Source organism: Lampris incognitus, chromosome 2 (genome assembly GCF_029633865.1).
Source record: "Lampris incognitus isolate fLamInc1 chromosome 2, fLamInc1.hap2, whole genome shotgun sequence".
In the NCBI taxonomy this organism is placed as follows: domain Eukaryota; kingdom Metazoa; phylum Chordata; class Actinopteri; order Lampriformes; family Lampridae; genus Lampris; species Lampris incognitus.
In genome coordinates this window covers 46,917,155-46,932,144 of record NC_079212.1, presented here as the reverse complement: position 1 = coordinate 46,932,144, position 14,990 = coordinate 46,917,155, and the positions used below count along the sequence as shown (strand labels likewise).

Here is a 14,990-nt window from a genome sequence, read left to right as displayed (position 1 = left end):
ATGCAGAGTGCATATTTTGTCAGAAAAACAGCAAATATTCCAAGAGACAGAATACGAGAGAAGTACTGGTGCAGTGTCGAGAACTGCGAGCTGATGCAAAGATCAGGAGTGCAGCCACAAAGAAAAGGGACAGCAGAATCCTTGCCATTGTGAGTAGAGACCTTGTAGCAGCTGAAGGGCACTACCACAGGTCATGCTATAGACTTTACACCAAAGAAGAGGTTTCCAAAGGAGAGGTTGCCAGCAATGAAGATGATGATGCTGCAGCCCAGTATGAAGCTGCTGTGAATAAGGCATACAATGAGCTGTTCCTCTTCATCAGGATGGAGCTTTTTGGCAATCCTCAAGTGATGACAATGACTGATCTCTCTTCTAGACTGGTAGCTTCAATGAACTCCCAAGGCATTGCCCAAGTCAAGGAATCAACCAAGAAGCACATAAGGCGAAACCTGGAGAGTGAGTTTGCTGGAGCCTTGCAGATATTCCCTGATGAGAAAGGAAAATTCCTCCTCTATCCCGATAACTTGTCCATGAGGGAACTTGCCAAAGAAAATCAGTCTCTCAAAAGGGAGCTGCAGACCCCGAAAAGTGTCAGTGCACAAGATGTTATAGCCAAAGCAGCCATCAAATTGAGAGCAGACATTAAAAGTCAAGATGTTCCTCAAACCTGGCCGCCTGAAGTCAAACCAGAAGCAGAATGTCCTACCATTCCAGAGTTGCTTATTATCTTCCTGTACTCTCTACTCACAGGCTCAAATGATCCTGATCATGCATCCCAGAGAGTGCAGTGCCTTCTGCAGTCATTTGGCCATGACATAGTATATGCAGTGACATGTGGAAATACCAAGCCTTCCAAGCACATTGTTCTGCCATTCAGTGTCAAATCGTTGACAGGAAATGTAGAGTTTCTAAACATCCTCAACCGACTTGGTCACAGTGTGTCCTATTCACAGATGGAAGAGATCAACACTGCCCTGTGTCTCCAGAAACTCTCATCATCAGGGGGTGGCATTGCCCTTCCAGCTAACATCCATCCTGGCATATTCACAACTTTAGCCTGGGACAATATCGACCGTCTTGAAGAAACTGTCAGTGGTGAGGGAACATCTCACAGAGTCAATGGGATTGCTGTGCAAGCAAAGCCAGTCAACCCACTTCCTATCCAACCCATGCCCACTGTTCCCAAAACAAAGAAGAGAAGCATTGATGGACCCCCACCAATGTTACCAACTTACAATGCTGGACAACGGGTAGGGCCACCACAAAGCAAAAAGTCAGATGCCGATACTGCAGCCAATACTAAGCTTGCCAGAGAGAAAAACCTTCTTTGGGTCCTAGCACGCATGTCACAACAAGAAGAACAGTCAGTCAGCAGCTGGACAGGCTTCAACATCCTGACTCGAGGAGAGATGACGGTCATCCCCAACAATATAGGCTATCTGCCTACCATCAATGCTCCAGCGACACAAATGTCTACTGTCAACGAGGTGCTTAACCAGTCACTGAGCATCATGCAGTGCTTAGGCCTGAGGAAGATTGTCTGTGTCTTTGACCAAGCCCTGTATGCGAAGGCTGTCGAGATCACATGGAAACACCATGACAAGTTCCATGATATCATCGTTAGGCTTGGGGTATTCCACACCATCTGCACACTGCTGGCAATAATAGGAAAGCGTTTCCAAGATGCTGGACTCAAAGACCTCTGCATTGAGTCTGGCATGATTGCAGAAGGCTCAATTGCTGGTGTTATGGATGGCCGCAAGTACAACAGGGCAGTGCGACTACACAAGCTCCTGTATGAGGCTCTCATGCGACTGACCTTGAATGGTTTCCTGTCCTGGTTGGAAGAAACTCACAGGAATGACATGGTTCACCTGAATGAGACACTGAAGACCATTGACAGCCTTGGGAAAGAAGTCTCACAACATGCTTTGAAGGAGGTCCTCGAGAACAGCTCTTGTACACGCATCATGGATCTATTTGAAGTATACCGTGAGTTCCTTAGAGGTGGAAACGGCAGCCTCTCGAACTTCTGGATGTCCTATTTGGACATGGTTGAAATCTTGTTGGGGCTCATCCGAGCATCCAGAGAGGGAGACTGGATGCTACGCTTGGCTAGCATTCGAGCAATGATCCCATGGTGCTTTGCTTATGACAGGATGAATTGTGCACGCTACCTCCCCTACTACTACGCCCAGATGTCTGAGCTGCCCATCACACACCCAGATGTGTACACAGAATTCATGGAAGGAGGCTTCTCAGTCCAACTGGGCTCCACCAATCCCTTTGGCCGAATCCCTGTTGACCAAGCTATAGAAGAAACGGTGAACAAAGACACCCAAACAGCTGGAGGGACAAAGGGATTCAGCTTGAAGCCAGGAGCTGTGACCAAATATTATCTCACAGCTGAGTATAGAAGCATGAACCTCAGACAGCTGAGAGACCTGACAGGTCAAGGCAGGTGCAAATGGTCTCATCCAGATCTACAGAGTCCAAGGATCAAGAGAGATGAAGCAGATGTCCAGTCTCTCATGGACCGTATGGAGAATAACTAGCTCAATCCTATGTCCCCTGATGAGATTGATTTGGTTAGCCTCTCCACTGGCAACATGGCTCCACCTGATGTGACCATAGATCTCTTGAGAGCTCTTGAGAAAGGAGAAGAGGCCTACCAAGCATTCCAGCAAACAAGGTTAGATGCAGACCCACCACCTGTGAAATTCCACGACAAGATGACCAAGCAAAGTCTGAAAACATTCTCCAATGTCAGCACAAAACAAGCTCATGGAAAGAAAGCACAGGATGTGGTTCTGAAGGCAGATAGAAACCTTTTCAGTCACATGATCCTGGTGGCTGAAAGCAGGAAGGTGAATCTGAAGGATGTCCTTGCCTACCCATTGGGCCCACTACCATGGGCACTGGCAAATGCTGATGGGTCCTTACGAAAAACAAACAAGGCTGCACTTGCCAGAGAGCTTGAAAAGAATGTATCTCCTGCAGAAGACATCCCAATCCCATCTACTTACATCATTGATGGGATGAGCCTGGTCCAAAAAATGAATGGCAACAACAAAACCTTTGCACAGGTGGCAGAGTCAGCCTTGACCCAGGTCCTCCATGAGGGAGCACAGAGTGGGAGGATTGATGTTGTTTTTGATGTCTATCACCAGACTTCGATCAAAGATGCTGAACGACTGAACCGGGGTGGAGACATCACTCTCCAGTACAAGAATCTTGCAGGGGGACACCATGTCCAGCAGTGGAGAAAATTTCTGTGCAGTTCCTCCAACAAGACCAGTCTCATCAAGTTTCTGGTGGAAGAGTGGAAACTCCCACGATACAGAGCTATTCTGCATGGCAAGGTGTTGTACATGACCTGTGAGGAAACCTGCTACAAGTTGACAGAAGATGGGTGTGAGGAAGCAGCAGAACTGCACTCCACACATGAAGAAGCTGACACCCGTCTGCTCCTGCATGCATTGCATGCAGCAAATGCGGGCTCAAAGTCAGTTATCATCACAGCTGAGGACACTGATGTCATGGTGCTTTGTCTTGGCTTCCAGAAGGACATCACCTGTCCAATCTACCAGAAGTGTGGGACTCAGAACCGCACACGGTTTGTCGACATCACCAAACTGGCAAGTTCACTTGGAGACAGCATCTGTGACAGCCTAATTGGCTTACATGCCTTCACAGGCTGCGACACTGTCAGTGCATTCGCTGGTCGAGCGAAGCTGAATGCCCTGAAGATGGTGAGAAAGCACACTTCCTGCCAAGAGACTTTTAGTCAACTGGGACAGACATGGAATGTGAGTGATGAGCTGTTCCAGAAAATTGAGCAGTTCACCTGTAGGATGTATGTTGCTAATAGCAGCACTGCTGAGGTGAACAAACTGCGTTACCAGCTCTTCTGCACCAAAAGGGGAGAGGTTGAGTCCAGCCAGCTGCCACCATGTAGAGACTGTCTCTTTATGCATGTTCAACTATCAGGCAGCAATATGGAAGTGCTGTCTGCAGGCTAACCCTGTGGTGCCAAGCCCTACTGAGTATGGATGGACAGACGATGAAGGCAAGCTGGCCATTTACTGGATGCGCTCCCCACCTGCACCAGATGTGGTCTTGGAAATGCTAACATGCAAGTGTGTGCATTCATGCAAAATGCCAAGCTGCATGTGCCTGTCAAATGGACTTCCATGCACAGACATGTGCAGGTTACAGACCTGCAGTAACCAAAAACAGCAGGATGGTCCAGAACTGGACTTTGAACTTGGGGAGTCAGATGATGAGAGAAACGAGCAGTTTGATGAATGACAGTGTGATGAGTCTGATGGTATTACTGTGGTAGTAGTCTATTGATGCACAGGATGTTGATTCTGGACTTGGTTACCCAGAGCTTGATAACAATAATGTAACCATATTCACATATACCCATTACCCTACCCATTACCATTACATATACCCACTAATGATATGGGATTACATGTATCATTGACTAAGTATATGTCAATGTCAATGTTGTTTAAAATATTAAAATAGTTCATTACCTCACTATGGTATTCCTTTTTATCATGTATTTTGATTGTGTATTTAAACAAATGTATAGAGACCAGTTTGTGACCTAACTGGCTTTGGTCTAGTTCTCATTTCAGGCTCACAATCACCTCACACAATGAAATAGTATGGGTATATTATACATTTTCTGAATCTTTACAGTCCTGTGAGTATTCCAGTTTTTGTGTTTTGTGTCCCTGATATTCCTAGATGCCACAGGGCTAAAAGAAAGTATATAGTTTAGGCGAACATTGCAGAAAGATGTGTGTTATTGACGGGTTGAAGAGCTCAAGTGACCTCTATATTTGTGAGAAATATCCACAACAGGGCTTGAATGAAAGCTAAGAAGGTCCCCTTTAAAATGATACCAAAGACAATATTATAGAACATTGAAAAATGTCCTGACCATGAGGCTAAACCAGGATATGCACCAGCGTCTAAAATTCAATTTAGTTTAGCGGGTGGTTAACTTCATGAGCTGATAACTGTGATACAGCTGCCACTCAGGAATGGTTATCATACCAAAATATCATCTACAGACATGGATCCTTTCAAAAATTATGAGTAAGTTTTGCCACCTTGAGTGTACCGAAATATCGTCTGGCCCATGGACTATTCCGAGACATCCCGGTCACTACTCCATCCCCTCTGCTGATCCGGGGTGGGCTGCAGACTACCACATGCCTCCTCTGATACATGTGGAGTCGCCAGCCGCTTCTTTTCACCTGACAGTGAAGAGTTTCACCGGGGGGGACGTAGCACATGGGAGGATCACGCTATTCCCCCCCAGTTCCCCCTTCCTCTCAAACGGGCACCTCGACCGACCAGAGGAGGCGCTAGTGCAGTGACCAGGACACATACACACATCTGGCTTCCCACCCGCAGACACGGCCAATTGTGTCTGTGGGGAATGCCCGACCAAACTGAGGTAACACAAGGATTCGAACCGGCGATCCCCGTGTTGGTAGGCAACGGAATAGACCACCATGCCACCCGGACACCCCAACATATAACTTTTTAAAGTTAATATCCTACTTGGGCGGCACAGTTGCCCAGTGGTTACCACTGTTGCCTCACAGCAAGAAGGTCCTGGGTTCGAACCCCAACCCATCCCAGATCCTTTCTGTGTGGAGTTTGCATGTGTGCCTGGGTTTCCTGCGGGTGCTCCGGTTTCTTCCCACCATCAAAAAGACATGCATGTCAGGGTTAGTACTCCTGTCTGTGCCCCTGAGCAAGGCAATGGAAAGAAGAACTGGAGCTGGTCCTCGGGTGCTGCAGCTGCCCACTGCTCCAGTACAATAGGATGGGTTACATGCAGAGGATGAATTCATTGTATGTACATATGTACAACTGACAAAGTGTATTCTGTTCTATTCTTGTGACAGCTTGCTTACATGGTTTGTTTCCCTCTTTTTCCTGCCTGTTTCTGTTTCTATAGCTGTTCATCTGCCCTCTCAGTGGACATTGTGGTTAGCGCAGCGTTTTATGAATAAAGAGTTTTATAAACTTGTTATGTTTTGTTTCATTTAGTTATCTTTACCATTAAGTTTGCAGTCTGCTCTTACTTTTTTAATGTGTCTCTCACTCTCTCTGTCTTCTGTCTCAGGGCACTCTGCAGAAGTTTGTGGATGATCTGTTCACGGCCATCCTCAGCACCAGCCGTCCAGTCCCCCTGGCCGTCAAGTACTTCTTTGACATGTTGGATGAGCAGGCTCTGCAGCACAACATCACCGACCCTGAGACCATCCACATCTGGAAGACCAACAGGTAGGCCAGCGACACCTTACAGACATGGTCATCTGCCCTCGTTTCTTCACCAAATGGCATCAGAGACCAAAATGTGGCTCTGGCTGACTTCTGGCCATGTGATAAGAGATTCATAAGGTTTAGTTCTTGAGTAATAATCTAGATTTTCAACCAAAGGTAAAGAACAGATTACACAAAACTCTGATCTATACCTGTATTTACATCTATATATGTATCAATATCTATAGATAGACAGACAGACAGACAGACAGACAGACAGACAGACAGACAGACAACAGCCCAGGGGTTGATACAGGCATTGGATGGTACATAGGATGGTATTGTCTTATGTCACAGAATTGGTGGCCTACAAACTTGACAAAGCAAGTGAAGGACTCATAAACTATCTCAGAGTCTTCATCTTCCTCACATTGATGTAGTATGGGATAGGGCTAGGGTTCCTAATAAAACTGAACCACCAGCATTCATGTCAACTTCATAATTCAGGGAACCTTCTCTGGTCCTCCTGTGGTCACAAATCCAAAGAAACTTAAAAGTTCACCATAGCTGTTTTACTCTAGAGTACAATAGTGTTTTTTGTTTTACATTTTTATGTTTTGATATAGTACAGTCAGATAACATTGCTTTACTTGATTTTTTGTTAACTTGTCTTTACCACCAGTTTACCACTGCGGTTCTGGATCAACATCCTGAAGAACCCCCAGTTCATCTTTGACGTGCAGGCCTCTGACCATGTGGATGCTGTGCTGTCAGTGATTGCCCAGACCTTCATGGACTCGTGCACCATTGCTGACCACAAACTGGGACGGGTGAGTTTTATCACACCAGTAAAATAAGAAATTGCACCAAACTGACATAAAATAAGCTAGCATATGATACTACTATAGAGGAATAGAGGAGTACTCTAGAGGATATGACTTTTAGAGGAAGGAAAGTCAGCAGGAGCAAGACGGAATACAAATGTGTGAATGAGAGGGAGGATAGTGGAATGGTGAGGATGCAAGGAGTAGAGGTGATGAAGGTGGGTGAGTTTAAATATTTGGGGTCAACTGTCCAAAGTAACGGGGAGTGCAGGAGAGAGGTGCAGAAGAGAGTGCAGGCAGGGTGGAGTGGGTGGAGAAGAGTGTCAGGAGTGATTTGTGACAGAAGGGTATCAGCAAGAGTTAAATGGAAGGTTTACAAGATGGTTGCAAGACCAGCTATGTTATATGGTTTGGAGACAGTGGCACTGATGAATAGACAGGAGGCGGAGCTGGAGGTGGCAGAGTTGAAGATGATAAGATTTTCATTGGAAGTGATGGAGAAGGACAGGATTAGGAACGAGTATATTAGAGGGACAGCTCAAGTTGGACGGTTTGGAGACAAAGCAAGAGAGGCAAGATTGAGATGGTTTGGACATGGGTGGAGGAGAGATGCTGGGTATATTGGGGGAAGGGTGCTGAATATGGAGCTACCAGGGAAGAGGAAAAGAGGAAGACCAAAGAGGAGGCTTATGGATGTGGTGAGAGAGAACATGCAGGTGGCTGGTGTGACAGAGGAAGATGCAGAGGACAGGAAGAGATGGAAATGTATGATCCGCTGTGGTGACCCTTAACAGGAGCAGCCAAAAGTAGTAGTAGTAGTAGTAGATGATACTACTCTAGCAATTAGTCTAAAAACTGTGGACCCTGACCCAGACACAGGAGACAGAGGATAAGTGTGGTTCTGAAAGCTGAAAGTTGATGATTACGGTGCTTCAAGTGAGGGGATGTCCAACACTTTCAAAAGATTAGTTCATGTGTGGTTGTGTATTTCAAGGTATGGTGAGCTTACCCACACTCAAATAAAAAAGTCCTCATCTCAGTCCAGGACATCACCTCATTAAGCCCCCCCCCCCTTCTCACGCAAAGACTGGCCGGTAATAAACCAGCAAGCCAATCAACAACACTTCACTGTATATCTTCTGTACCTGGCTTGTGCCCTTCTCTGAACATAATTTCCCATCTGTCTTCCCCCCACAGGACTCTCCCATCAACAAGTTGCTGTACGCCAGAGATATCCCACGCTACAAGCAGATGGTGGAGAGGTGAGAATATGCCAGCCGGCTGCCCCACTGACCCCAGGCAAAAAAGAAACACCCTGGCTGAGCCCTGTAGATGGAGGGAGAGGTAGAGGCCGAGGCCTGGGACAGTCTGTTAGTGCCAGAGAGTGGGCACACTAAGCCTGCAAGGATGCCATGCATGGATGGTCTGAAAGCAGACTGAGCTACATTTACCACTGTCTGCTGCACAATAAAGCCTTTGGATTATATTGCTGATATGTAACTGCTCAGAGAACAGAGTGAATGAAAGAGTTGTACTGAAAAAAACCCCAAGAAACTGTGAAGTATCAGCTGTAAATCCCCCCCCCCCCATAGTCTTTCTCTCTCTCTCCTCCTCATCTCTTCCATCTTCTCTTTTCAGGTACTATGCAGACATCCGTCAGACCATCTCTGCCAGCGACCAGGAAATGAACTCAGCTTTAGCAGAACTCTCCCGTGTATGTTTCCCGCTTTCTTTCCCTGTTTCCACAAAGTCACTTTCTCAGGTTGTTAAGTGCAGGTTGAATGCACGAAATAGCTTAGCTACTCAAGGTTTCTGACTGGGTGAGTGCCTGACAAGCTGAAATCCACTGTTTGAGATGAAAAGGGGGCAGTGAGAGAGTGCAGTTTTGGAGTGGACTCCATCTCTCTCTCTCTCTTTCTGTCTCTCTCTCTCTCTCTCTCTCTCTCTTGCTCTCTCTCTCTGAGTGCATGCTGGGAGTGGAAGACAGTAACTCTCACTGTCTTCCACTCCCAGCATGCATTCAGGGTGTGCGTTTCAGCATGAGTGTGTTGTCTATCTTTAGTTGTTTATCATTGGATTTGTATTTTGACAGATTTATCATCATAGTGGTGTTTTGGTTCTGGAGCGGTTTCGACCGGCCCGGCTGTGAGTCATGCAGACTTGTGGGGCTGGAGGAGCTCGCACACCAACGTGGAGTTAAACTCTGTCCGACTTTCAGTCGCTCTGTGGAAGATCGCAGTTTAGCAATCCACCCAATGACTGCTGGGATAGGCTCCAGCATCCGTGAGAGCAGGATAAGCGGTTTGGATAATGGATGGATGGATGGATGAAATTGTTGGTTATGACAGTGTAAAGTCCGCTTCTAGAATGAACACTGGAATTGTTGTTTTTCTGGATAGTGTTGATAAAGTTAGCGTGGTTGTTGAGCAAGGTGTGGTGACCCGGGACACCTTTGTTCAGGTGGTGCCACTAGTTAATCCAGCCAAAAAGATAATTTTGTCCAAAATCACTGCATTCACTAACAACAAAATGTTGCAGAGAGAACTGGCGAGACACAGACAATTAATGTCCCCTATAAAACTGATTCCTCTGAGCTGTTACTCTCCGCATGTAAAACATGCTGTTTCCTTCAGAAGGCAGGTCGTTATGGTTCTGAAGAACAACACCGAGGAGTTAAATTTGATGTTGAGGTTCAGAGTGGATGGTTTTAACTACACTGTTTATGTATCTTCAGAGAAGAATTGTTTTGGCTGTGGGATGGAGGGTCACCTCATCCCTTCCTGTCCAGAGAAACCAAGTACTGAGTCAAATGATGGTGAGACTGCAACACAGAGCCCTGAGCAAACTGGGACTGCAGAACTGAGCTGAAAGCAGCAAAAAAACATAACAGGAATACAACAACAACAGAGTGAAGCTGAGTTTCAGGCTGTTGGTCCAAATTCCGCTAATCCGGGCCTACTGGTTCAGGTGCTGCTGATCCAAGTTCTGCTAATCCAGGGACAGCTGGTTCAGATGCTGATGATCCGGGTTCGGCTAGTCAGGGGGCTGCTGGTTCAGGTGCTGCTGATCCGGGTTCAGCTAGTTTGGTGGCTGCTGGTTGGGGTGCTGCTGATCCGGGTCCTACACATAAAGATGCTGTTGTACTGGTTATTGAAAAGTGTCTTATGCATAGTATGAACTTTGACGTAGTGGACACACAGACTGAAATAAAGGAAGCAGGATGTTCTCTGGAGGAGGAGAGTGAGATGTTGACAAACAAAGACTCTTCTAATGACAAGGATAAGAAGAGAAAACCTGATGATGAGTTTCAGCCTTCTAGTAAAGCGATAAAGGTTTCTCATCAGAGTAGGTGTCTGCAGTCAGATGAAAGTGAAGGTGATGAGGATGAGGAGAGTGATGTGGAGCTTCCTCACAGACGTGGACTCACAAAATGAATGGACACTCTTTAGTAAGTATTAAGAAGCTCCTGCAGGACACCAAGGGGGCCGGAAATGTTAAAGTTGAGTCCCTGATTTACAACTCTTCTTTGATTCAGTGAAGACGTTTCCGAGAAGTCCTGGTGGTTTGGGGGAGAAAGCTTTCACTGAACAAGAGACGTCGGTCAAAAAGCAAAAAAAAGTCAGCCTGTTTTTGTCAAAAACAGGCTGACTGGAGAAAAGAATGGACCAGTGAAACCTTTCTAAGTCACAAAACCAGTAACAGTTGTGGGGTTGGAATTCTTTTTTCCAGGAGTGTTATTACTTTTGTCCAGGAATTTTATTCCTCAGTGTGTTGAGCCTGAAGACGGTATTAAAGGCCGTCTGTTAAAAGTAAGAGCAGTGTATGAAAATGTAAAAATGGTGTTTATTAATATTTATGCTCCAGTGGTGGGAGTGGAGAGATTAGTCTTGCTGGATGTTTTAAACGAAGTTATTGAGAAATGTTACAGTGAGCCAGAAAAAAATCACTGTGCTTTTACACACCTCAGATGATGGTGTATCTTTTCACTACTGAATACCCATGGATTCACGTTCTCCATTGCTCCCACAGATTTCCGTCAGTTGGATTCCAGAGAGGCCATGTATATGAGCTCAGTGCAGGGTTTACAAATGGTCCTTTCACACAACGCACTTTGAGCTGCGCTTGCTGCTGGGTTCAGCACACATCTGACTAGGTGTTTGGGGAAGTCGCGGAGAACAGAACAAAATTGGCGGAGTTTTCAAAACTTCTAGTGGGACTTTTCAAAGCTTCTGCCACGAGAGGTTCTTCACTGTCTTTAGTATCATTTTATTTTTATATTTTACTTTATATAATTCATATTAAATTATTTTTTAACATTTTTTATTTATTATCATTTGTTTTTTTTATATCATTGTTTTAGATAGTGACAGGCAAGGGCGCAAGTCCATGAATACTGGGACGGCGTCCAGCGCTTTACCTGTGCCCCCGTCCATAGGGTTAGTGGTTGTGTCAGGAAGGGCAGCCGACGTTAAATTTGGCCAAATCAGTATGCGGCTTGACAAGACCACACCGGATCAGTCGAGGCTCCATACGGGATTGGCTGAAGCCCGAGTTAACAACGGCCACCGTTGGTGCTGTGCCCTCACAGGGTACCGATGAAAACTGTACAACCCGCTGAGTAACAGTGAGGAATATGTATTTATTGGTGGGGATTTCAACTGTACTGAGGACAGCAGGCTGGACAGGAACCATGCAGAGCCTCACGCTGCCTCTCGCAGTTGTCTGGTTCATCTTACTGAGGCTCATGAATTGTGTGGAGAGGGTTTCATAATAAACAGAGACAATACACTTAAGGATAACTTGATGTCTATGGCCAGGCTTTATCGTTTTTATTGTTTTAAACATCCGTTTAAGTTGTGTTATCAGCCCTGTTGGTTTTTCTGATCCTTTAGTTGTAATGGTTTCTGTCTTTATAAAAGGTGTGAAACCCATCCATCCATTGTCCAAGCCGCTTACCCCAATTGGGGTCGCGGGATGCTGGAGCCTATCCTAGCAGTCCCTGGGAGACACCCTGGACAGCCACCAGTCCATCACAGGGCCATGTGTAAAACCTAATAGTGCTTATTGGCATTTTAACACGGCTTCACTAGAGGATACAAATTTCAAGGAAGCTTTTTTCTGTTTTTGGAAAAACCACCAAAGTATAAAATCTGATTTTGTGTCTGTACAACAGTGGTGGGATATTGGAAAAGTCCAAATAAGACAACTTTGTCAACTACACTCGGGATGTCACAACAACCTTAATGAGTTCAGTGAACACTCTGGAGTCCGAAGTAGAGGAACTCCCAGTCTTAGCGGAGACCACAGGAGACCAACACCATATGAAACACTCGCAGCAAAAAAGTCTGTTTCAACTAACCTGCTGTGTGTTCCAGCTCAGGGGGCTCTGGTCAGCTCCCACTTTCAACATGTAGCCCAGGTGGATGTCCCATCACACGTTTTCTTTGGTCTGGAGCGTAAGAATGAACAGATGAGGTTCATTCGGGTGGCATGGTGACCCAGTGGTTAGCACTGTCACCTTCAGCAAGGTGGTCCTGGGTTCGAACCCCGGGGTTGTCCAACCTTGGGGGTCATCCTAGGTCGTCCTCTGTGTGGAGTTTGCATGTTCTCCCCGTGTGTGCGGTGGGTTTTCTCCTGGTGCTCCGGTTTCCCCCACCATCAAAAAGACATTCATGTTAGGGTTAATACTGCTGTCTGTGCCCCTGACCATGGCATGGCAAGACGAACTGGAGTTGGTCCCCTGGCGCTGCATGGCGGCTGCCCACTGCTCCTAGGTACACAGCTAGGATGGGTTAAATGCAGAGGAAGAATTTCCCTCCACGGGGATTACGTAAAAAAAAAAAAACAACAAAAAAACAAAATACATTCACAGCTTAAAATCTGACACGGCAAGTCATAAGTGTGCTGTCAGTTTTTACAGTAAGCTGTTTAAGTGTGAGCATAGAGAAGAGCGGACAGTGTCTCAGAGCTTCTATACTGACCTCCCTCAGGTTGAACAGCAGAGTAGTGTAGAGTTGGAAGTGGCTCTATCTGATGAACTCTGTGCTGCTCTGCAGAGTATGCCAAGTGGGAAAGCTCCTGGCATTGACGGTCTACCTGTTGACTTTCACAAGTCTTTCTGGTTGGTGGTTGGGGGGGGGGGAGGGGTCTGCTGGCAGTGCTTAGTGGTAGTCTCACCGCAGGACTGACTATCACTAAGGTGTGGCAGTGTGTGGTGTGATGAAGATGTGCTTTGCTGTGTTGTGGATGATGAGCTCATCTTTGGGAGTGTACGCAGATGATTCTGACTCTTATGTTACTGACCATGTTGGTTTTTAATCCTGTTTATTATTGTTTTGTTTTGTAAAATTTTGAATTTTTCATTAAAGTATTGTTAAAAATCATCTCTCTTTTATTTCTCTCTCTCTCTCCCTCTCTCTCTTTCTCTCTCGCTCTCTCTCTCTCTCTCTCTCTCTCTCTCTCTCTCTCTCTCTCTCTCCTATATAGAATTATGCCGGCGAGGTCAACTATCTTGTGGCCCTACATGAACTATACAAGTACATCAATAAATACTATGATCAGGTAAGTCTTATTCAAATTTGTACTCAGGTAGAAGGCTTGAAAGCTATATATTGTGTGGTGCTGATATAGCTCCCTCCCCCTTTTTTTTCCCCAATTGTATCCGTTCCAATTACCCCACTTACCCCACTCTTCCAAGCCATCCCGGTCGCTGTTCCACCCCCTCTGCCGATCGGGGAGGGCTGCAGACTACCACATGCCTCCTCCGATACATGTGGGAGTCGCCAGTCGCTTCTTTTTACCTGACAGTGAGGAGTTTCACCAGGGGGACGTAGCACATGGGAGGATCACGCTATTCCCCCCAGTCCCCCCTTCTCCCCGAACAGGCTGGCCAGAGGAGGCGCTAGTGCAGCGACCAGGACACCCCACATCCGGCTTCCCACTCACAGACACGGCCAATTGTGTCTGTAGGGACGCCCAACCAAGCCAGAAGTAACACGGGGATTCGAACCAGCGATCCCCGTGTTGGTAGGCAACGGAATAGACCACCGCGCCACCCGGACGCCCGTTGAAATAGATATTCTTAGATAAAGATAGACACTCTCTTGTTGATATTATATACTCAGTTTTTCCCTTGCTTTAAAATGTATTTATGTCCTTGTATTTGTTGAGTATATCACCTAGTAGACGTGCAAATTCCTTTGGATGTTAATTAAACTTAACCTTGCCCTTACCATTCATGTGATGTGCTGGAAATGTAGCCCACACGCGTGACACCACATTTTTTATTTTTTTTTGCCATGTTGATTCAAGTTAGTAAAACCACAGGCACTGACTTTTCACCAAATACTTCTCCTTGTGTAGATCATCACAGCCCTGGAGGAGGATCCCACGGCTCAGAAGATGCAGCTGGGCTATCGACTCCAACAGATCGCAGCTGCTGTGGAGAACAAAGTCACAGACCTATGACCCTTAGGACACGATTCTAACGTGACTGTTGGAAAAAAAGAGAAAAAAATGATGGATGAAGAACTGAATTTTGAAACAGTTTTCCTAAAGGACAAATGGGAAAGGAGGGAAAAGAACTGGACGTGGTTTGACTGTCATTGCGATAGCACCGTCTGGCTTTAGGTAGAAACAGTGTCAAGATGATCACTGAAGTCGCCCCTGTCTTCTTTAGCCATGTGTCCATGGGTTTACATTATCTTGAGGAAGTGTTCGTTGGTGCTGGTGCTCGGAGGAAGGGGAATGCCGCTCCGAGGAAGAAGAAGAAGGATATGTCAGATTAAGCACCGCCGATGAAATAAGCCTCTTCAGTATTTTGGGCGTATGCTGCTGTACTGACCTGTGTACCGAATCTTAAACGCTAGG

General features: G+C 46.1%; 1 protein-coding gene across 1 annotated transcript in view; it reads left to right on the top strand.

Moving 5' to 3' along the window:
* Positions 1–14,588, top strand: part of LOC130130139 (plexin-B1-like) — a 91,975-nt gene extending 77,387 nt beyond the window's left edge. Inside the window, exons 34-39 of the mRNA XM_056299874.1 lie at positions 6,158–6,318; positions 6,980–7,127; positions 8,319–8,383; positions 8,760–8,835; positions 13,608–13,682; positions 14,484–14,588. Coding sequence (XP_056155849.1) covers positions 6,158–6,318; positions 6,980–7,127; positions 8,319–8,383; positions 8,760–8,835; positions 13,608–13,682; positions 14,484–14,588 — 630 coding nt within the window. The remainder of the gene's footprint in view (positions 1–6,157; positions 6,319–6,979; positions 7,128–8,318; positions 8,384–8,759; positions 8,836–13,607; positions 13,683–14,483) is intronic.
* The last annotated feature ends 402 nt before the right edge of the window (positions 14,589–14,990 follow it).